At 37.9% G+C, this 22,774-nt stretch overlaps 1 protein-coding gene across 1 annotated transcript in view; it reads left to right on the forward strand.

The window, feature by feature from the left end:
- shank3b (SH3 and multiple ankyrin repeat domains 3b) overlaps nt 1-22,774 on the forward strand; it is a 59,718-nt gene that overhangs the window by 24,833 nt on the left and 12,111 nt on the right. Inside the window, exons 5-17 of the mRNA XM_062994924.1 lie at nt 91-199; nt 1,656-1,807; nt 5,744-5,911; nt 6,001-6,117; nt 9,945-10,022; nt 10,450-10,516; nt 16,107-16,365; nt 18,762-18,925; nt 19,722-19,835; nt 20,750-20,825; nt 20,911-20,993; nt 21,076-21,200; nt 22,520-22,655. Of these exons, the coding sequence (XP_062850994.1) occupies nt 91-199; nt 1,656-1,807; nt 5,744-5,911; nt 6,001-6,117; nt 9,945-10,022; nt 10,450-10,516; nt 16,107-16,365; nt 18,762-18,925; nt 19,722-19,835; nt 20,750-20,825; nt 20,911-20,993; nt 21,076-21,200; nt 22,520-22,655 (1,648 nt within the window). The remainder of the gene's footprint in view (nt 1-90; nt 200-1,655; nt 1,808-5,743; nt 5,912-6,000; nt 6,118-9,944; nt 10,023-10,449; nt 10,517-16,106; nt 16,366-18,761; nt 18,926-19,721; nt 19,836-20,749; nt 20,826-20,910; nt 20,994-21,075; nt 21,201-22,519; nt 22,656-22,774) is intronic.

The following is a 22,774-nucleotide window of genomic DNA, read 5'->3' on the forward strand; positions in this document are numbered from 1 at the left end:
TTAAAGTAAATGTGAATTTTGAAGGCCAGTGTTACAGAGTTTTATTATAAAGAAACCCTTCATTATTTATTAAGTGCGCTCTGCTTTTAGGCCAATCTGAAAAAGTTCATGGAGTATGTTCAGCAGAGGTGTGTGGAGAAGGTTTGCAGGTTTCTGGAGAAAGGGCTAGATCCTAACTTCCATGATGCAGACACAGGAGGTATGGATAATATTTCATTTCTTTTTTTTATATAATATAACATCTGTGGAATGAATTAGAAAATTAATTGCTCCAGTTTTTCAACAACAACAGTGCATAACCTCACAAATTCTCACAGATGCACTCCAATATCTCTAAAACATCCATGATTTTGGAATGGGATGTGCACCAAGCTAGTTATCAATTGTCCACATACTTTTGGCTGTATAGTACTTACATGCCCTTGTTTGTACCAATGGCTTTGGGAACTAAAGTTGCTAAGAAATGGTAGAATTCCTAATCAGTCTAATATGTGCACCTCAACTAGTTTTATTAATATAAGTACAGAGACATCACCAGCAACAGTCAATCATAACTACTAACAAGGAGTTAGGTGGGCACTCCACAAAGTTACAGGACATTATAGGACATCTACAAATGGGTGGCATGGTGGCTTGGTGGGTAGCACTGTCGCCTCACAGCAAGAAGGTCTTGGGTTTGATTCCCAGGTGGAGCAGTCCGGGTCCTTTCTGGGTTGAGCATGTTCTCCACGTGTCTGCGTGGGTTTCCTCCAGGAGCTCCGGTTTTCTCCCACAGTCCAAAGACATGCAAGTGAGGTGAACTGGAGATACAAAATTGTCCATGACTGTGTTTGACATTAGAGACTAAAACTGATGAATCTTGTGTAACCACTTGTCCTGCCATGAATGAACACATTATGTTTAAATCCTAATAAGAACATTTTACCCCTATTTTACAGTAGGGGTGGTGTTACCTGCCTGATTTACACCACACATACTGCTTAGAACTCAACTGGGGCTAAATTCTTTGTCAACACACTTTTTTTTCTATTTTTCTCCACACCAATTTTCTCCCCTAATCTAGTCGTATCCAATTACCCTGATTGTGTTAAGTGTCACCTCTGCCGATACAACCCTCCACTGCTGACTGAGGAGATTCGCAACTGACATACGCCCCCTCCGACACGTGTGCAGTACCGTCTGCACGAGGCGAGTTCATATGCGGACCAGCTTTGTGCATGGAGAGCCACACCCTGATCAGCATTATTCCCCAACTCTGCGCAGGCGCCATCAATCAGCCAGCAGAGGTCGTATTTGCACCAGTTATGAGGAACCCTGGTCCGGCTCGTCCCATCCCTAAACAACAGCCAATCATCATTCATGTGGCCGCCCAGCCCAGCCGGATGGCAGAGCTGAGATTCGATACGATGTATTTGAAATCCCAGCTCTGGTGTGCTAGTGTATTTTACCGCTGTGCCACCATGAGCGGCCATCAACACACTTTTAAAAGCTGATTTATATTCCATTCTTACAAGGGAAACAGTTTTAGTTGTTTTTTGAGAAGCTAAAAATGAAATCAGTCCTACTGTGGGTATTTGGTATAGCCAACATGGTGGCTACAGTCATTCATAAGAAATGTAATGAAACAGACTTGTATTGCTGTGTTTCTGGTCCAGAGTCGCCTCTCACCCTGGCAGCCCAGTTGGAGTCAAGTGCTGAGCTGATTAAGGTTTTGAGGAGTGGAGGAGCTCACCTGGATTTTAGAACCAGAGATGGCATCACTGCACTTCATAAAGCAGTGCAGGCGCACAACCATATAGCTTTAACGGTGAGTTAATGGCCTGTTTCTCACCCAGGTCCTTTTGAATTAACAACCATTTGTCAACCTGAACACCTGAATGTACAATATTTTATTGTCCCCATTTCTGACAGATATTACAAATAGAATATGGCCTTTAGTTTCATATAAAACACCTTCTCTCCACACACCAAGTTAAAAAGGAATGTATCCAAAGAGCAGGCCTAATATTAAGTGTCCACCTATTAGGAATGTATGCCTTAAAACCTGAGTGAAAGATATGAAGAGAGCTGTCAGCAACATTACAAAACTAAATGTTTCTCTCTTGTATTTTCTGCTGCCAAATCCCAATTCCTGACATAAATTATCTGTAAATTCCCAGTATGGGGCATGCTTCAGCAAATCTCCACAACCCAAGTCAATCTGGTAAATTGAATTCATCAGAATCTTTAATGACTAAATATCTCTGTGGAAAAACTCCTTGATTATGGCAGTGACTTGCAGCTAGAAGCACCTGCACCATTGTAAACTAAGAAAGATTTTTATATGCAGGGTATATGCAGGGTAAGGTGGCTCCAGGACCAAGATGAAATAAATAAGCAAACCAGTCACAGATTCAGCACATGTTTACAGTGATGCAGCTTTGACATCATCTGTCTCACCAGGCTATTACAGAAGACATACTACATAACTAGCATGGGCTCTGAGTCAATAGAGCTAAACCTCTGATACATAATGTTGTCTATAAAGGGCCATCGTAGCTGCCAGAGTTCAAATCAACTGGGTAGCAGCTTTACCTTATTCTTCTGTTCTGTAGTTCAAAGACCAGTTGATTAAAGAAGTGAAATCAGGTATCGTACTTGCCCTCCTGTGATACACATTTTAAATAGTAAACAATAAAATATTAACAATAATTATGAAATAATTTAATTAACAACTACAGTATGTTCCTCTGTCTGACACTGGGCACAAGGCAAGTATACACCCTAGAGGGCACCAATCCATCATGACTGGATATAATTGCCATTTTAATAGCAGCTATTTTATAGTTAACTGAGGTTTATTCTCAGTTATTATCTGTCAGCTAATTATAGCTTCATTTTTACTATTTTGCATCATTCTACTACATTCTATGCGATGCTTTTGTGAACTAATCCAATAATGCAGTGAAACTGAGATATGGATATGCTTGTTTTTTACAGTTATACACTTGATCCATATAATTAATTAGCCAATAACCACATTATAAAGTAAATTGTATTTAATAACAATTCATTATTATTGGATTTATACACTGTATGTTTGGGAAGTGATGAATGGTATTGATGCATGTATTTTTTACACCCATCACAACCCATCACAATCATGCATCAGATTTTTTGAAAAGGCATACCAGGTATTGTCTAAACCACTGCAATGGATGTTGCCTGAGTGATATTCTTTATCTTCATATTCTTCTTCTAATTTCTATTTTCTTCTACTTTGCTGTATGCAAACTGGCCTGGCAGTTTGTAAGATACTGATGCAGAACCAACTTTAAAATGGTTGGTTTAATTTTGAGCAGTGGGTTTAAAGATGAAGATAAAGATATACTTTATTTGTCATATATACAGATATGAAGAAGATATACTTTATATGTCATATATACATATACAGGTGTACAGTACAATGAAATTCTTTCTTCGCATATCCCAGCTTGTTTTTTTGAAGCTGGGGTCAGAGTGCAGGGTCAGCCATTGTACGGCGCCCCTGAAGCAGACAGGGTTAAGGGCCTTGCTCAAGGACTCAACAATGGCTGCATAGCCAATAGGATTTGAACCACCAATCTTCCGGTTGATAGCCTAAAGCCCTACCCACTAGGCTACCACTGTCCCTTTGTATGGAGTCAAAGTTTTTTTTGTTGTTGTTTTAAAATAGGAATGAATAGTGGAACTGTGGTCAAATCTTAGCACCCCATTATGTAACTTTAATACATTATGGGGTCCTGCAGTATTATGGAGTGCATAATACATAGCAGTACCACAGCAACCACCAAGCAACATCCTTGCAACTAATTAAAACACCCTAGCATACAATGCCACTAACCATCTACTGACTGATCAAAATTAAATTAAACATAGCCATTATTTCTTTATACTCTAGGCATATTAATATTAGTCCCATACGAGGGATGCTTTCGAAAAAAAATATATAGCTTTTTCAATAATCACAGTGTCATAATTCTGAACTTAATGTACACTTTATGTTAATTTATTACCATTTAGTTTCATTGTCCCTTAATGTCTACTGTTTCAAAAAGAGCAAAGAGTGTCTTTTTTTTTTTTTTTAACTCCAACTTACTCTTTGTTTTTGACGGAATATCAGTCCTTTTAAACTAAACTTGTTTTTTTTTTTTTATCTTTATTAATTATCATTTAAAAATAGCACATTAAGCCACTCAGGTGGCGCAGCAGTAAAAACATGCTGGAACCAGAGCTGGGATTTCGAATACATCGCATCGAATCTCAGCTCTGCCTACCGGCTAAGGCTAAGCGGCCACATGAACAACGATTGGCCTGTTGTTCAGATTTGGGCGGGACTAAGCCAGATGGGGTCTCTCTCTCATGACTGGTGCAGTTACGACCTTTGCTGGCTGATTAATGTCGCCTGCACAGAGATGAGAAAAGAGTGCTCTCAGGGTGTGTCCTCTCCATACACAATGCTGAGCTGCGCTGATAAAAGGCATACGGTACGCTGCCCACGTGTCGGAGGGGGCGTGGGTTAGCTTCATTCTCCTTATTCAGAGCAGGGATCGGCATTGGTGGAGAGGAAGCATGACGCAATAAGGCAATTGGACGCGCTATAAGGGAGAAAAAGGGGAGAAAATGCATAAACTAAAATATATATTTTTTTAAATAGCACATTAAAAATAATAATTAACATAATTTCTACTGTTCGATCAAGAAATTACACTAAAGAACATTTAATTTTTTTAGAGGACATTTTGATAAACAATGATAATATTGGACCCTTTTTAACAATACCAATTCAAGAATATTTATAATTAATGTATTTTCTTAGTTATTGGTCACTTTTGTACTGTTACTGTGTATGTTACTGAATGGGAGAGTACATGCAATATACAGGGTGTCCCAAAATGAACTGACATTTAAATTTTTTAATAAAACACATTTTTTATTTGAACATTAATAATGTTTTTTGCTTTATTTGAAAGTAAAGACATGGAGGTTATGTATGAAACAAAACGTCTGACAAATGACCGTGGCAGCACATGTTCACTTTTTTGATGAAATTTTCCATGACACGTTGACATAATTGCTGAGAAATTTCAGCAATGTTGTGTCGAATTTCTTCTTTGAGGTCCTCAGTGAATTGTGGTTTGTTGGTGTACACTTTATCCTTAAGATAACCCCAAAGAAAGAAGTCTAACGGCGTCAGGTCACATGATCTTGGCGACCAATTCACATCACCATTTTTAAAGTGAGTTTTTACAATTTCTACGCATTGTTTGATTGGGTAACTTTTCATGATTTAACCTCAACATTTACTAATGACAGCAATTTAAAAATCTCTAACAGGTTTTGCCGCGAAAAAAAGGTGCCAAATTTAAAATATCAGTTCATTTTGGGACACCCTGTAGAACATATAGATACTGTTACCTACATGTACCTAATAGGCTATACAAACTAATACACAGAATAAAGTTTAATTTTACAAATAAGGGTTCAAGTACTTAATGCAAGAACCAAAAACTTTTGTCAAATGTGTTTGTTCAGAAAAGTAATTTTTAATACATTTATTAAAATATAAAATATTCAGAGTATTTTATAAAATGTTTGTCATTTGACCATATTTCTATGTGACCATAAGCTAATTAAGAACAAAAAGATGTTTATTACCTATTTTAAAAAATGCAGTGTATTGTTTACTTTTCATTCCTAATTTTTGTCATTTTTTCTTTTATAGACAATGTTAGATCTAGGTGCATCTCCAGACTATAAAGATAGTCGTGGGCTGACTCCTCTGTACCACAGCGCCATGGTGGGTGGGGACCCATACTGCTGTGAGCTGTTACTTTATGATCATGCTCAGCTCGGGTACAGTGATGAAAATGGCTGGCAGGAAATCCACCAGGTAGCATGCACACACATGAATTGCCCTCAAACAATGAAATAAAATAATAACTAAATAAAAAGCTATTTCATGGGTGGCATTTTTTGCAGGCGTGTCGACATGGGAATGTGCAGCACCTCGAGCACTTGTTGTTCTATGGAGCTGAGATGAGTGCACAGAATGCCTCAGGAAATACAGCGCTGCATCTCTGTGCTCTATACAACCAGGTACACAAATGTCTGAACAAGAATTTAAATCTTTATCTGTTAAAACTTCTACACTGACAATATTCCATGGTTCTGGGCTGGATCGCCGTCTCCAGTCTGAGAGAGGTTTCTTGTTTTCCTTGTCTCTGTATGTCTTTAGCCCTGTCCAAGGTGTTTTTCGGATGGCTTTAGGATAAGACAGTAACAGTAACATGATGAAATGTTAATCAAATTAATGTTTGAGACTGATTAGATTAGAAAGCTTTTACTTACTATAGCAATTAACTTAAACTTTTAATGATAATATTATGCAAACAATACTTTCTTTAAGCAGCTGAATGTTCAATATGAATAAGTTGAATAGAAATAGATTCTAACTGCACGCAATTAGTTTATAGTCTACAGTGATACAATAATTTTAAGCAATGATTGATGGGTGTGGCTGAAACTCAATATCAATAACTAGGAAGGGTGTCCACATACTATATACATACATATTTGGCCATATCATGTACATTTATCTGAGAAGTATATGTAAACTTAATTTGTAGTTAATTTTTTAGTTTGTGTGGCCAGTCACATTTATAGTTTTAATATCAATTTTGAGTATTGTTCCTAAAACTGCATTTTTTATTGTAGTAAAAGAGTGTATTTTTCAAAGTTTTCATTTTAAATTAATTTTTATAATAGTTGGTTATAATAGTTGACCAAAAGTAACATTAGGCTAAAACAAATCAGATACTAAAATTAAATTTTAAACCAAATCTGTGGTCTAAAAATCTAGAATCATGTGTATTAAACTATAAACTAATATAATTAAGTCTGTGGTTTCTATGCAACCTGTGATGCTGTCGTGGAATTTTTCCTGTCAGAAAGCAAACTCAGACACAAGAGATTCTTTTTAGCTGGATTGAAGTTTAATGAAAGCACAATTGTGGGTTCTTACATACAGCATAGAAGCATACCGCTTCTGATGTAAAGTGATTTTACATAGGTCTTTTATAGCTCTTATCACCCTCTCCATCGCCAACCCCTCCTCCCCGGAGTCGGACACAAAAGAATACACACCTACTCATGTGTTATTCAAAATACGAAGTTACATCTTGGCGCCATAGCATCTGCTATGTCTGACATAGGTCTTGTGATTCGATAGCTTGTCTTTCTTAAATACACTTTGTTGTTATACCTTGCCATGTTTCTCCTTGCACGTTCTATCTGATTGTTCTGTTCTTTCTGTGACCTCGGTTGCTGGATATGTGAAAAACATCTTATACTTAATGATTACTAAATATGTGAAAACATACATTATATGATTTTTTAAAAAGCCTCTTACTCAGAAGCCTCTTACTCATATTAATTTCTATCACAATGCAGAAAGTAAGACAAGAAAGTAAGTGCTAATTTTATGTTTACACACAATGTTACACATTGTCAAGTGTGTATTCCTATATTCCTCTCTAAAGAATAAATAGAAATATAATAATGCGAGGTCGATAAAAAAGTGTTTAATTATTATATAAAATATTCCTTAGATTTAGATCCTGTTCCTAAACAATACCCAATTGTCCTACCCAAAAATCATACTTCAAACATTTACCAAACTTTGGCCTGCCACTATTTAATTTTAATATTTTATTGATTTTACTTAATTACTTGTAAATTATGTAAATTATGTCAGTGCTGTATCAATTTATTTTTCTACACGACATGCTGACTTGACATTTTACTTTATGTCTAGTAAAAAAGGTTTCTCCATACATACTTTAACTATCAATTATTTTATTTTATATACAGTATTTACAGTCTATCAAGTCACACGGTCAGTAGTTTTTTTTGGCATCTTATCAGAAACTTTGTTTGTTATGCTAAATGAAACAAATAATGTCTAACAAAGCTAAACGCAAAACATACCACATATTTCTTGTATCTGTGTAGGTTTTCACCAGGTACTCCAGTTTTGTCATGAACAAAGCCACACCGATTTAATGGTTTGGCAAAGTGGCATGTTTGTGAAAAAGAAAAATCTATAACCACATTTTATATTCAATGCCTATAAACTTTCATATTTAACAACATTTATATTTATACATTTTCTTGACCCTATACCAGTGTACCCTATCATCTCTCCCTAATCTGCACCCAAGCTTTTCTCTATCTTTCTGTCTCATACCTACAGTGTATCACAAAAGTGAGTACACCCCTCACATTTCTGCAGATATTTAAGTATATCTTTTCATGGGACAACACTGACAAAATGACACTTTGACACAATGAAAAGTAGTCTGTGTGCAGCTTATATAACAATGTAAATGTATTCTTCCCTCAAAATAACTCAATATACAGCCATTAATGTCTAAACCACCGGCAACAAAAGTGAGTACACCCCTAAGAGACTACACCCCTAAATGTCCAAATTGAGCACTGCTTGTCATTTTCCCTCCAAAATGTCATGTGATTTGTTAGTGTTACTAGGTCTCAGGTGTGCATAGGGAGCAGGTGTGTTCAATTTAGTAGTACAGCTCTCACACTCTCTCATACTGGTCACTGAAAGTTCCAACATGGCACCTCATGGCAAAGAACTCTCTGAGGATCTTAAAAGACGAATTGTTGCGCTACATGAAGATGGCCAAGGCTACAAGAAGATTGCCAACACCCTGAAACTGAGCTGCAGCACAGTGGCCAAGATCATCCAGCGTTTTAAAAGAGCAGGGTCCACTCAGAACAGACCTCGCGTTGGTCGTCCAAAGAAGCTGAGTGCACGTGCTCAGCGTCACATCCAACTGCTGTCTTTGAAAGATAGGCGCAGGAGTGCTGTCAGCATTGCTGCAGAGATTGAAAAGGTGGGGGGTCAGCCTGTCAGTGCTCAGACCATACGCCGCACACTACATCAAATTGGTCTGCATGGCTGTCACCCCAGAAGGAAGCCTCTTCTGAAGTCTCTACACAAGAAAGCCCGCAAACAGTTTGCTGAAGACATGTCAACAAAGGACATGGATTACTGGAACCATGTCCTATGGTCTGATGAGACCAAGATTAATTTGTTTGGTTCAGATGGTCTCAAGCATGTGTGGCGGCAATCAGGTGAGGAGTACAAAGATAAGTGTGTCATGCCTACAGTCAAGCATGGTGGTGGGAATGCCATGGTCTGGGGCTGCATGAGTGCAGCAGGTGTTGGGGAGTTACATTTCATTGAGGGACACATGAACTCCAATATGTACTGTGAAATACTGAGCAGAGCATGATCCCCTCCCTCCGGAAACTGGGTCGCAGGGCAGTGTTCCAGCATGATAATGACCCCAAACACACCTCTAAGACGACCACTGCTTTATTGAAGAGGCTGAGGGTAAAGGTGATGGACTGGCCAAGCATGTCTCCAGACCTAAACCCAATCGAACATCTTTGGGGCATCCTCAAGCGGAAGGTGGAGGAGTGCAAAGTCTCGAATATCCGCCAGCTCCGTGATGTCGTCATGGAGGAGTGGAAAAGCATTCCAGTGGCAACCTGTGAAGCTCTGGTAAACTCCATGCCCAGGAGAGTTAAGGCAGTTCTGGGAAATAATGGTGGCCACACAAAATATTGACACTTCAGGAACTTTCACTAAGGGGTGTACTCACTTTTGTTGCCGGTGGTTTAGACATTAATGGCTGTATATTGAGTTATTTTGAGGGAAGAATAAATTTACACTGTTATATAAGCTGCACACAGACTACTTTTCATTGTGTCAAAGTGTCATTTTGTCAGTGTTGTCCCATGAAAAGATATACTTAAATATCTGCAGAAATGTGAGGGGTGTACTCACTTTTGTGATACACTGTATATCCAACCCAACCCCTGCCCCCTCTGTACAGGATGGCTGTGCCAGAGTGCTGCTATTTCGTGGAACAAATAAGGATATTAAGAACTACAACAACCAGACAGCATTTCAGGTAGCCTACTTTGACAATGTTATATATTTCTGCTATGAGAAAACCATATCATAAAATAAATATCACAGCCAACTATGATTAGAATCCGAAAAAGCATAATTGGAACTGCTCCCTGGGTGGTAAAGATGCCATATATGTCTTTCTGTTCAGTTAGAGTGAAACAACCCTATAATGCTGAATGTGTGGCCGCATGAAAGATAAATTAGATGGCTTCATGGATTTTTAATAAAAGCACATATTGTTTTATACTCTATCACAGTAGTACTTGTAATAAGATAGAGGAAACGCAGATAGCATAATAATGGCTGTGATTAAATTGGGAGACAAAAGAGAAAAAAATTAAAACAAGAGAAGAAAAAATATTGCTTTTTATCATCATATAATGCATTAGCATGCTAAAATAATGTTTATACTGATACACTTGTAGGTGGCCATCATTGCAGGGAATTTTGACTTGGCAGAGATCATCAAGCTTCATAAAACCTCAGACGTAGGTAAGACCTTTCTTGACGTTACTAACCTCTCGTAACATGAATATACAAAAGTGGTTCCTATTTTTAGCATTAATTATACTAACTAAAAAGTTGCAGCACTGTAATCATTTAATCAAAAGTGGATTAAATGGAATAGGTACCTATTCAGTAAACATGTATTCACTAAGCACTTTAAAACTCTCAAACACTTAACTGAATGGTCAAATAACACTTAAAGACGCCACTTTAACTTGGTGAAATTATGATTTTTCCATTGAATGTTTAATTTCAAACGGTGAAAATACAATTATTAGGAATCATTTTATTAGTTTTAAATATCATATTTAACATGCTTGTTTTCAGTATTTTATTGCCCAAGAAAGCCCTAAAAATTACAAATACTTATCATCGATGTTCTGATTGATATTATTTATTACACTTACTATATTAGTTTATGTTTTACTGATAGGAGACACATATCAAAATACTTTTATATTCATGGTATTTGACAGACTTTATTATTCAGTAGAACAAATACAACTGTGCTTAACAGTATGTCAAATTAGTACACACTGAGTGATGTTAGGTCTGACATAATGTCATAGACATTATGCAATTTGCAACAGAGCTTTTTATTTATTATGGTTGAAGACAGCAAGCACACTAAATGCTGCTGATCTAATGAAACTCAAGTTTGTTGGGACAATAACAAATTTAGCACCTTCTTTCAGTTTTTATGCTTTAACCTGAAAACAACTATACGCTAATGCAAACATAATTGGCAATGGTTATTAGATGAGTATTTTTTTTACATCAGTGTTGTATTCTTTTGTTTTTTTCTTTGGCTGGAGCAGCCACGGACACTGGATGTTTCATGAACATGTTGTGGACTTTTCATTCAATTCAGTTTTGTGAGCCTTTTCTTTTAAAGAGTCAGTTTTAATGAAGCAAACATGACTCATTTAATCAATTCCAAGGAGAGGAATTGGTTATTTTATATTTAAAACATCAAAAAATATTTTCTAATACAAACCTTAGTATATGGCTTAAATATTAGATTAGTAAGCATATCCATTTACACCATTTGCATACTTTGTCATACCTTACAGGAACAACTAAAACGTCATCAAATGCTAAAAAACATAACTGTCAATAATGCACATTTATTGCATTGGCAGATATATTGTATACTTAGAATATTGTAAATATTCACACACTTACAGCCATATATCATACTGTCCCCTTCTTGATTTTCAAGGGACACGCATACCAGAAGAAATGATGCCAGCTTTGATAGACCAAAAAAGTCCTGTTAAGAATAGGAATGTGGCATCTGATGTTGATCTCACAGATAAAGTAAATAATGATTTTATTTTGGAATTTCATGGCTAGCTCTCAAAGTAAAAAGCAAAACTTAGAAATAAAGTTTAGATTTTTAGACAACAGACTTGAAAAACATACTCTGCTCTTGAATCTGTTTCTTCAGTTGAATTTGAGTCAAATATTGTACAAATTAACTCCAAATGCATATGCATGACTTCAAGTGTTACATCAGGTCCAAAAAACAATACATTTTACCACAAGGATAAAGAACAGTATACAATCCAGTTGACTTACTAAGCAAATTTAAGTGCTAATTGAACAAAGTATTAGGAAGGCAGGTAGGTTGTGAAACATTATAGTTTAGAAACACAAAATACATATAAGCTATTGCAAGACAGCTTGTAATATTATAAATGCCATATTTTGTGTAGTTTTAAGTTTACTTCAAATCAGAAGATGTTGAGACGGTGAAAAATGCAAAAAAGAAGACAAATTAAACCAATAAACAAACAAAAAAATGCCTAATTTTATTTAAATGAATCTGTATGAAAGAATGATTAATTCACATTGCTACTAAACATATATATTTTTATCAGCTTTGTAAAGTGATCAACTTTTTAAAAAGCTTTTTGACTAAAACTCCCTGACTCCTACATTAGTTAGATATGTACTTAAAGCAAGGTGTGACTGGCTCACTAGTTAAGCTCATTCATTTAAACATTATTTAGAATGTCTCAGTTTTAAATAGGAAAAACTGTGGTGTTACCGTAAATTCAATTCGGAATACAAATATCCAGTATATGATATTAATCAGTTATCCAGCAACAGTAACAGTGAAGTAGAATTGAATGTGTTGTTCTAACAAAGAACTGTCAGTAACACTTTATTTATACTTATATTGGGCCTTCATAACACATCCATAAGCATTACATATATCTTTTACTGCATTTTACAGGTTTTGTGCAGTATGTAAGATAAAATAGAACAAAAGCATTTATACTTATATGCAGAGGAGTGAGATTATTTAGACCATTGGCTGTTGGTAAAAGTACAACAGGCAGTGTTTGAAGCATTGGCAGGTGTACTGTATACTTGGAATAAAAATAAATTATACACTCTGTAGATGCCTCACTTTAATACAACCATAACAGATGCCTTTATTACTTTTTATGTAATCTCACAGATAGCACTGCTTATGTCAAACAAAAATGCTAAATAGTAAAAAGGCAATTTATCTTTATTTAGGATTTGTACCAGGACAGAGAAAGAACTAAGACCACAGGCTTACGCTTTTATCTTACATTTATTGCATTAAGAGGATACATTTAAATCCAAAAAGATTTGCATTCCAAGCAATTAAGCTTGAAGGTCTTGTTCAAGTGCCCAACAGTTGGCAACCTGCCTATTACCAGTCCAGTGCCCTAACCACTGAGCTATTACTCAGTACCCATATCTGATGAAAGTAATCAAATCTTTCAGTTAAATAATATATTACACAACTCTCTATTTGATTTCTCACATGCCAGCTAAAATCTGATTTCTGTAACTAAAATTATGATTAATTTTATATCCAAAGCACTGTACTTAAGCACTGGTTCCCATGTATAGTTAATAAAATTTATCATTTCTCCACAAAATTATCACCCCATTTACATAAGCCTAAAAATAACAGGTAGTCTGTCACAAGAATGACCATGTGTAATTAAATAGATCAGAAAAAAAATCAAGGTTAAAACTTACAGTTAAAAACAGATTACAGCTAAAAGACCTTGATAAATCTAACATGTATTTTTTGACCCTGTACAGTCATGGCCAAAAATACTATTGCCATGCCAAATTGTTGCAGTTTCAAATGCTTTAGTATTTATGTATTTATTTCTTTTGTTTGCATTAAAGCCACATGAAATAGCTGAGAGAAAAAGTCAAATCTTTTATATTTCCTCTTTAGAAGTGGACCAGACTAAATTTTTGCACCTTTACATAAAATGTATGTTTAATTTGTACTTAAATTCACCGGAGCTAAGTAAGAGATGCTGGCAATGTAGAAATTCCACTTGCAGCCACTTTAAAAAAGTGAAAAATTGACTCAGTCTTTGTGTCTGTATGTACCACACTGAGCATGAAAAAAAGAGAAAAGACTTGTTTGAGGATTTAAGAAATCCCCCAAAATTGTGCAAGCCTTCAAGTCCATCCTGTGTCCAATGTGTGCAACATGATTAAGAGGTTTACAGCCCAAGGTACTGTAGCTGTACTGGGCCCAACTGCCATGGAGAGCAGCTGGAGGGGGGGCAAGAGTTACAGAATCATGCCCATCTAACATGCAATGTACAATATAACCAGCAGAGAATGCATGGAGGTGCAGATGATTGATGTGCCATGTTTCTCTTAACTGGCAGTCATCTGTGCCTCATTTAGTGTTGACTGGCTTCAGGTAAAAGGATGTGTATTTAATGATTACAACGTGGCTGTAATGGGGCAAGTCACACCTCACTTTGCTATTGTTGGCTCGCACCGACAAGAATTGAAAATAAACCCAACCTCCAAGATGTTTAACCAAAATAGAATAATACTGTGGCTAAAGACCACAAACCGAAGGCTAGTGGACAAAATAATAGCCATAACTTGCAGCAGAGAAAATGGATAGAAAAAAGAAAGAATAACTGGTTGTCACAATAAGGTGAAACTCACAAGCCTGTGACAGGTGATACTTACCTGGCAGGTGCGAGACCGTAATCAAGAAGGTGGTTCACCCAGCCATTGTGGGACAGTGGTAGCCTAGTGTGTGGAGCTTTGGGATATCAGTCGGAAGATTGTTGGTTCAAATCCAGGCTCTGCTATGCAGTCACTGTAGGGCCATTGAGCAAGACCATTAACCCTGTCAATGTACAATGACTGACCCTGCGCTCTGACCCAAGCTTCCAAACATATTACATGCAGTAAAAGAATACATGCATATGGATATATGACAAATGATGGCATTCTTCTTCAACCAAGTTCTCAGAAAAAGATTAAAGAGAGGGCAGTGGATGCCTTGATTGTGTGCATGGAAAAAAATCTGAAGACCACTATTAGAGGTCTATTGGTCTTCCAGCTGGAGAGTTCTGAAGTGGCCGGCAATAAGTCTAGATCTATATTCCATCAAACACAAGTTGAGAGATCTCAAATGAACAGCTGGAAGAAAGCACACTTAAAGTCTGAGGGACCTCGAGCAGTTGGCAAGAGGAGATTGGTTCAAAATTCCATTAGAGAGATGTAAAAAAACGCATTCATGGTTACAGGAAGAGAATGAATAATATTAAGTTGAGGGTGCCAATACTTTTGTCCAGACTTTTTCTGGAGTTTTGTGTGGAATAAGTTGTGTGGAATGGAGTTTTTGCTTTTTTCAGCTTATGAATACCAGAATTTTTCTTTAAGAAGTTGTACATTTTTGAAACACGTGCAGGGGTGCCAGTATTTTGGTCATGACTGTATATAATCTAAGACAGTCCATCACTATACTAAGAATCTAAATTCATGTCACATGTTTTGACAGAGGCCTTTTATACATTAACCAGCAATGCTTTATATATTCTTTTATGTTTATAAATGTGTTGTGAAGGCCTGAGGTAAGTATTATTTTTAAATAAAGTGTATCCGAATAGTCTAGTAGACATATTATAATCTGTGTGGTTATAATCTGTGTGCACTCATTGTAAATCTCACTGTTCCTCTGTGTGATTTTGATGTAACTGTGAATCATCTGTTTGTAATTTCTGTATGGCTTGTTTGTGTGTGTGTATGTGTGGGTGTGTGTGTGGGGTTGTGATACATGATATATGTGTATTTCTGTGTATTCTCTGTATACTGAAGATTTCTCAGCTCAGTCTCTGGGTTGTCCATGAATATTTTCTGTAACACTTGTTCAATCCCTTTGCAATCCTTGTTCAGTCCCTCTTAAATGGGCGTCATTCTTAATGCCTTAAGACTTTTTATAGTTAGTTAAATATAAAAGCATACTTACAGTACTTAAAATAGCTCAGTCTTACACTAAGTACAAACCAACTCTTCGGTATTTACAACTTAGCGCTTAAGGCATGTTGAATAATGCCCACATATTTCATACTTTGTCCACTTCTTTTTATGAGTGTGTAAATGGTATGTGTGTGTGGTGTGAGTTTAATGTTATGTGCATGTTTGTCACCCTCGACAAATGCCTGGTGTCGTGCACCGTGAAGCACAGAGAATACACAGACACTCGACTCTGTGTATGCGTACATGACCATGAGTCGACGGTGTGTATGTGTGTGAGACTGTCTCTCTGTCGCAGTGCCTTTCAGGGAGAGCCCTTCATACTCGTCCCGCCGCCATGGGGTGTGCGCATCGCCTCGGCGCTCCCTGATGCGTTCGGCCAGTGATAACGCACTTGACGAAAGTCTACCTGCACCCTCACCAGCCCCCTCACTGCACAGCCTGCCCCCTCTGGAACCTGACAACATAGTACCAAGCCCACACAGCCCACAAGGGGTACACACACGCAGCCTCAGGAGACACACCCGCGGCCACCTCAGGTAGGCCTGACATAGAAATATCTAGATCTATATTATAAAGTTCTAACTCCTTAATTCCTTTGATTTTGTGTGCACTGAATTTGCATTGAATTTTAAATTAATATACAGTGGTTGAGTTTCAAGGTATTTTTTTTCCATAAGGATGTATGGAAAACCTGTTAATGCGTTCCGTGGTCCTGTGGAACTGCATATATTTTAGGTTAATGTATAATAATGGGGTTATTTTTGACACTTATACACTGAAAATAGCAAGTATAAAAAAACACTGAAATACAATTGGAAAAAGTAAAAAATCAATATAAAAATACAATAAAACCTGCACTTTACCTTTACTTCTTTATTGTTTCCTTACACTTCTAAATCGTGGAGATGCTTGAATCTGGAATACCATATTCCGTTTAGTAAAGGCGCATTCACAAGAGAATGGACAAAACCACTTTTTAATTGCCATTTCTACTCATGACTCTGTGCTTAAACACCCATAATGGTGAAAGGAAAACCTTTTTTTAATTAATTAAAAATCTAAAATTCAAATATCTTATTCACAAGAGTATTCAGACCCTTTGCTGTGGTTTCCAGCCTTGTGGTCAGGTACATTCTGTTTGCTTTAATTATCCTTGAAATTGGTCTAAATCTCAGCTGGGGTCCACCTGTTGCAACTTTATTTGATTGTACATAGTTTGGAAAGGCAATAAATAGAATATATCAGGACAAGGATATAACACAATATCTAAGACTTTGAGTGTTTCCAAAACCACAGTAGCCTCAATCATTTTGAAATGGAAGAAGAAACTTTGAACTTTCCAAAATAGGGCATTAAGAGAGGTAGAGAAGAGCCCAGCAGTTACTTTGAAAGGCTCCAAATGTTATGTGCAGAGATTGGAGAGCCTGTGGCATCTCAGTAGCATCTTATAACTCAGACCTTTATAGATGAGTGGCCACTGTTAAGTAAAAGACACATGACAGCCTGCTTGTAGTTAGCTGAAACGGCATGTAATGGACAATGGCAATATAAAGATGAGACAAAAACTGAACTATTTGGAACAGCAAGCACTTTATCTGGAGAACGACAGTCACTGCTCATCAGCTGGTTATTTCCATGCCTACAGTTAAATGACACTAGTGGCATCATCATGCTATGGAGTGCTTCTTAGTGACGAACAGGGAGACTGGTAAGAAATAAAGAAATGAATGATTGCAGTCAAATACAGTGTTGTGGAAAAATAAGGAACAAAGATGAGTTGACTGGATTGGAGAATATGGCCCTCCCTTTATACTGCTCTGGTCATATTACATTGGGTGTTGGACTTTGGAACCTAACTGTTGTTTCTTATCTGCTTACAACATTTTACGGAGCGGCACGGTGGCTAAGTGGGTAGCACTGTTGCCTCACAGCAAGAAGGTCCTAGGTTCGATCCCCAGGTGGGGCAGTCCAGGTCCATTCTGTGTGGAGTTTGCATGTTCTCCCCATGTCCGTGTGGGTTTCCTCTGGGTTCTCCGGTTTCCTCCCACAGTCCAAAGACGTGCAAGTGAGGTGAATTGGAAACACCAAATTGTCCAAGACTGTGTGTGATATAACTTTGTGAACTGATGAACCTTGTGTAATGAGTAACTACTGTTCCTGTCATGAATGTAACCAAAGTGTAAAACATGACGTTAAAATCCTAACAAACAAAACAAACAAACAACATTTTACATGTTGCTTATCTCTGTACTTTAGACTCCCAGCCACATCTCAAGCAGCCACATAAGGATTTAAAAACTATAAGTATTTAATGCACAAGCAGCAAAATACTAATATTCAGGTGATATTAAATATAATATCTAATTTTCCCACAACAACAAGAACACAAAAAACAAACAAAAATAAACTTACACACACAAACTCAGACTGGGGTGTTCAACAGCCATAACAACACTGGAGTGTTTTAAATCTGCGTGATGCATCTTTCCTTTGCTGCTGCAGACCCCTAGCCTGACCTAGGGGGGCTGTACCTAATACACCCCCTCCAACATGTGTAACGGTCAATCATTTTTTTCTTTACCTGCCGGAGGTGGGTAAATGCAGGGATCAGTGTTGCGTGCAGAAAGTCACGCATGGATCTCCATCATTCCCAATTTCTGTGCAGGTGCCATCGACCAGCCAGCTGAGGCTACAATTGCAGCAGCAACAAGAATTTTATTCGACCTGCCAATCCTCAGATATAGGCAATCACGTCTATGTAAGCGTCCAGCCAGCTATTATTAAAGCTAAGATTTAACTTGAGAGCTTGAGGTCTCAGCAGTGGTGGGCTTGCATTTTAGACCACTGCGCCATGCACCTCAGAGCCCAATGTTTAGGATTTTAACATTTTTTTCCATTTAAGTGTGCATTGTGTGTTTTTTTTATGCTGCAGCCCCGGCAGCCCTGTGCAAAGGGATCCCAGCCCCCCTGCTGTATCACGTGGATCCAAGCGGAGGCTCTACAGTGCGGTGCCTGGCCGTACCTTCATTGCTGTCAGCTCACACACTCCGCAGGGTGAGGGTGAGATCACACTCAACCGCGGGGAGAGGGTCAAAGGTCAGTCTGTCTTACAGTATATTAGGGACACATATACAGTGTTCCAAAACAGGTTTTTAATGTAATAATAACATAGGCAATAAATGTCATGTGGTACATATGGAAAACAGGTGGTAAAAGGTGGAATTACCTGGTGTAGCTTGTTGGACCATCCCTTTATTAAAAACAAATGGTATTAAAGTGTGATCTCTATGTCTTTTCAGCTGTAACTACAGCTACTCTTCTGAGAAGGCTTTTCACAAGACTTTGAAGTATGTCTGTGGGAATTTGTGCCCATTCAGTCAAAAGAGCAGTTGTATGGCTGGGCCAAGAAAGCCTCAACTGACTCCAGTTCAATCCAAAGCTGTTCAGTGGGGCTGAGTTCTGGGTTCTGTGCAGGTCACTGGAGTTTCTTTAAACCAAGATTTTCTTCATGCCATGGCACAGTAATACTGGAACAGGAAAGGGCCTTCCCTAAACTGTTGCTGCAAAGTCAGAAACAATTTATAATTGATTTATTAGACTTGATAGCAATTGTTGTGACTGAAACACATTAAGTTTGATAATTAGAAGGGTCGCGCCAGTATGTTTGTCCATATAGTGTTTATAAAACATGCTAAAATAAGTGACATTACATTAACTTTAATTAAACAAACCAAAAAAATGTACTTCATTTTATACTGTACTGAAATACAAATATAACCTGATGTTATAAAATGTAAATTTCTGTGGCAAGAAAGATTGCTTTGTTTGAGAACGTTTAAGATCATTCGTGAAACGTGTAAAACAATGTTTAACAATTCAATTTCTCTCCTAGTGCTGAGTATAGGTGAGGGAGGATTCTGGGAAGGATCAGTCAAAGGACGATCTGGTTGGTTTCCTGCTCACTGCGTGGAGGAAGTTCAGCTGAGACAGTACGACCCACGGCTAGGTCAGAGCACACCTATACACATACATGCACACTATACAGGTGGTGACAAATGGAAAAGGAAAAATCTCATAATACTTTGTCTAGAAACAGCCTATTCACAGAGGTCAATGAATGGCTTAAGAACTATGAAAATGATACGAAGAAACACAAATAAATACCAATAGAAAACTGGACCACCAGCACCCAGGTGGCACTAGCACACCAACGTCGAGATTCTGAACTCCTCGGTTTGAAACTCGGCGTTGCCACCGGTCAGCTGGGAGCCATCTAGCAGGCATAATTGGCAGTGCCTTCAAAACACTGTGTAAGGACCCTGATTAGCAGATAGAGAGGCGTCTGTGCTGAGTGCATAGGTGAAAAGGGTTCCGCTAAGGGCTGTGCGCGGGTCGGAGGAGGCATGAGCAGCAATATACCCAGCTTGACTGCAATTAGGGATCCCCCAGCAGCAGAGGACAAACTGACTACTGTTTGACTTGCACGATCTATGCCAAGGCACATTAAGACACTGAGACACATGATTTTGTTGTCACCTGTCCTAAAGTCCACAATAGTTGTGTGATATTTAATATAATAAATATACACCCACCTACCTCCCGTTTCTTCAAATAAAGTAAATAAAGTAATAAATATGGGGCTCTGACTGCAAAATCACCATGAAATCAAACTTAAAATTTCCTGTACCTTCCTCTACCATATTATAATTATCCTTCAGGTACTGCCTACATTTGTAAATGTGTTACGTAATAAATAATGATGTGCAAGTGTAGTCGATAAAACTTTGTTGGCCAATTTATAATAGGTGCACCTGATAAATTAGCTATAAGTGTGGCTATAAGGCAACAGTAGACATACATATATGTTTGCATAACATATATATCATGCTCATTGCACAAAAAATTGCTTATGTTTTGCAGAGACAAGAGAAGATCGCACCAAAAGGCTTTTTAGGCATTACACAGTTGGTTCCTATGATAACTTTACCTCGTACAGGTACACCTTTACTTTTTTTCTGGTTAAAAACAGTGTTACAGGTGTAATTTGGAAACAAAATTTTTTCTTACCTGTTTTACCTCAGTGATTATGTAATAGAGGAGAAAACGGCCACACTGCAAAAAAGAGATAGTGAGGGATTTGGCTTTGTTCTTCGAGGGGCTAAAGGTAGGCTACTTTCACAACAAGCACATGTATTTCTGTGCCCTACCAGTCCTACGCCAGTGATGTGTCTGTTTTACATTATCAGCTGAAACACCTATTGAAGAATTCACACCGACACCTGCATTTCCCGCTCTGCAATATCTGGAGTCAGTGGACCTGGATGGGGTGGCATGGAGGGCAGGACTGCGTACTGGCGACTTTCTTATAGAGGCAAGAGGATATATACTTTAAACTATTCCTAAATTAAACTATACAATTTAGAAAAGTGCTACTTACTTATAGGAAAAGCCAACTATGCTAAATAAATGGTTAGATGGTAATGTACAGTTATATAAGCCTTTAATTTAGAAATATGATCTGCTTTTCTATGTGTCACAGAAGGCATTGATTAAAAATAGATGTAAATACTTACACTCTAGGTACTGTTGAATTTAAAACTTTACATACACCTGTATGGGGACTTGTACGCCATGGCAGTCTTTACATTTTCATTTCTTCAACTGTTCTTTTTCTGTGACTGAATTATCAGAACACGTCTTAAATAAAAAAGAAAAACATATATGAATTTGAGGTTTTTTGAAGGGTGAAACAGTGGCTCAGTGGGTAGCTTTGTCGCCTCTCGGCATGAAAGTTCTGGGTTCGATTCCCAGGTGGAGTGATCCAGGTTCTTCCCATGTCTATGTGGGTTTCCTCCGGGTGCTCTGGTTTTCTCCCACAGTCCAAAGACATGCAGTCAGGTTAATTAGAGATACAACATTGCCCAAGGTGTGTGTGTGTGTGTGCGCGTGTGTGTGCGTGTGTGTGTGTGTGTGTGGATGGATGGACTGGCGACCTGTCCAGGGTGTTACCTGCCTTTCACACTGAGGGTAGCACCCAAATATATTCCTTAATTCCTTAAAATACACCTTTCTTGTGGTAAAGAGTTTTTTCTTTGTTAGTGATTGTGTTTGTGACATTACTGTGCTTATGTAGCCAGTTTAAAGTATGAAAAAAACAGCAGTCAGGGCGGCATGGTGGCGCAGTGGGTAGGCTAGAAGGGCCTGGATTCGCTTCCCGTTAAGGGTCCTTTCTGTGTGGAGTTTGCATGTTCTCCCTGTTTCCATGTGGGTTTTCTCCAGGTGTTCTGGTTTCCTCCCACAAGTCCAAAGACATAAAAATTGCCTTAAATGTGAGCATGTGTGTGTGTGTGCCCTGTGATGGACTGGTGACCTGTCCAGAATGTTTCCTGCTTTTCATCTTATGAATTAGACTCACTGCGACCCTGACCCGGATAAAGCGATGGTAAAACAGATAATGAATGAATGAAAAACAGCAAAAGGTCTCTTGCCAAAGGTCAAAAAGAAAACCCAAATTGAAATGCCCCTGTTCCTGCTTTTACTTTTTATGTGATCAGCAACAAACTTCAGTCAAGCATTAAGCTGCTGTTTAGGAGCAGACATTTATTTGTCATATAAGTGTAAATAAAATTTTTACTTTAACAATCAATCATATTGTGTGTGTGTAAATGTAATTTTTGGTCACTTTCTCAGGTAAATGGGGTCAGTGTGGTGAAAGTGGGCCATAGGCAGGTGGTTTCCCTGATTCGTCAGGGAGGAAGTCGTCTTCTTATGAAAGTGGTGTCAGTTACACGAAAACCAGACACTGGAGATGTTGTTCGCAAAAAAGGTACTTATACAGATACCTATTGTTTTATGTCTTCTTCTCCCAGTCTAGTCATATCCAATTATTGTAGTTGAAGTTGGGGCAGTTGTAGCCTAGTGGTTAAGGTACTGGACTAGTAATCA

The sequence above is a fragment of the Trichomycterus rosablanca genome, chromosome 1 (assembly GCF_030014385.1).
Source record: "Trichomycterus rosablanca isolate fTriRos1 chromosome 1, fTriRos1.hap1, whole genome shotgun sequence".
Lineage (NCBI taxonomy): Eukaryota > Metazoa > Chordata > Actinopteri > Siluriformes > Trichomycteridae > Trichomycterus > Trichomycterus rosablanca.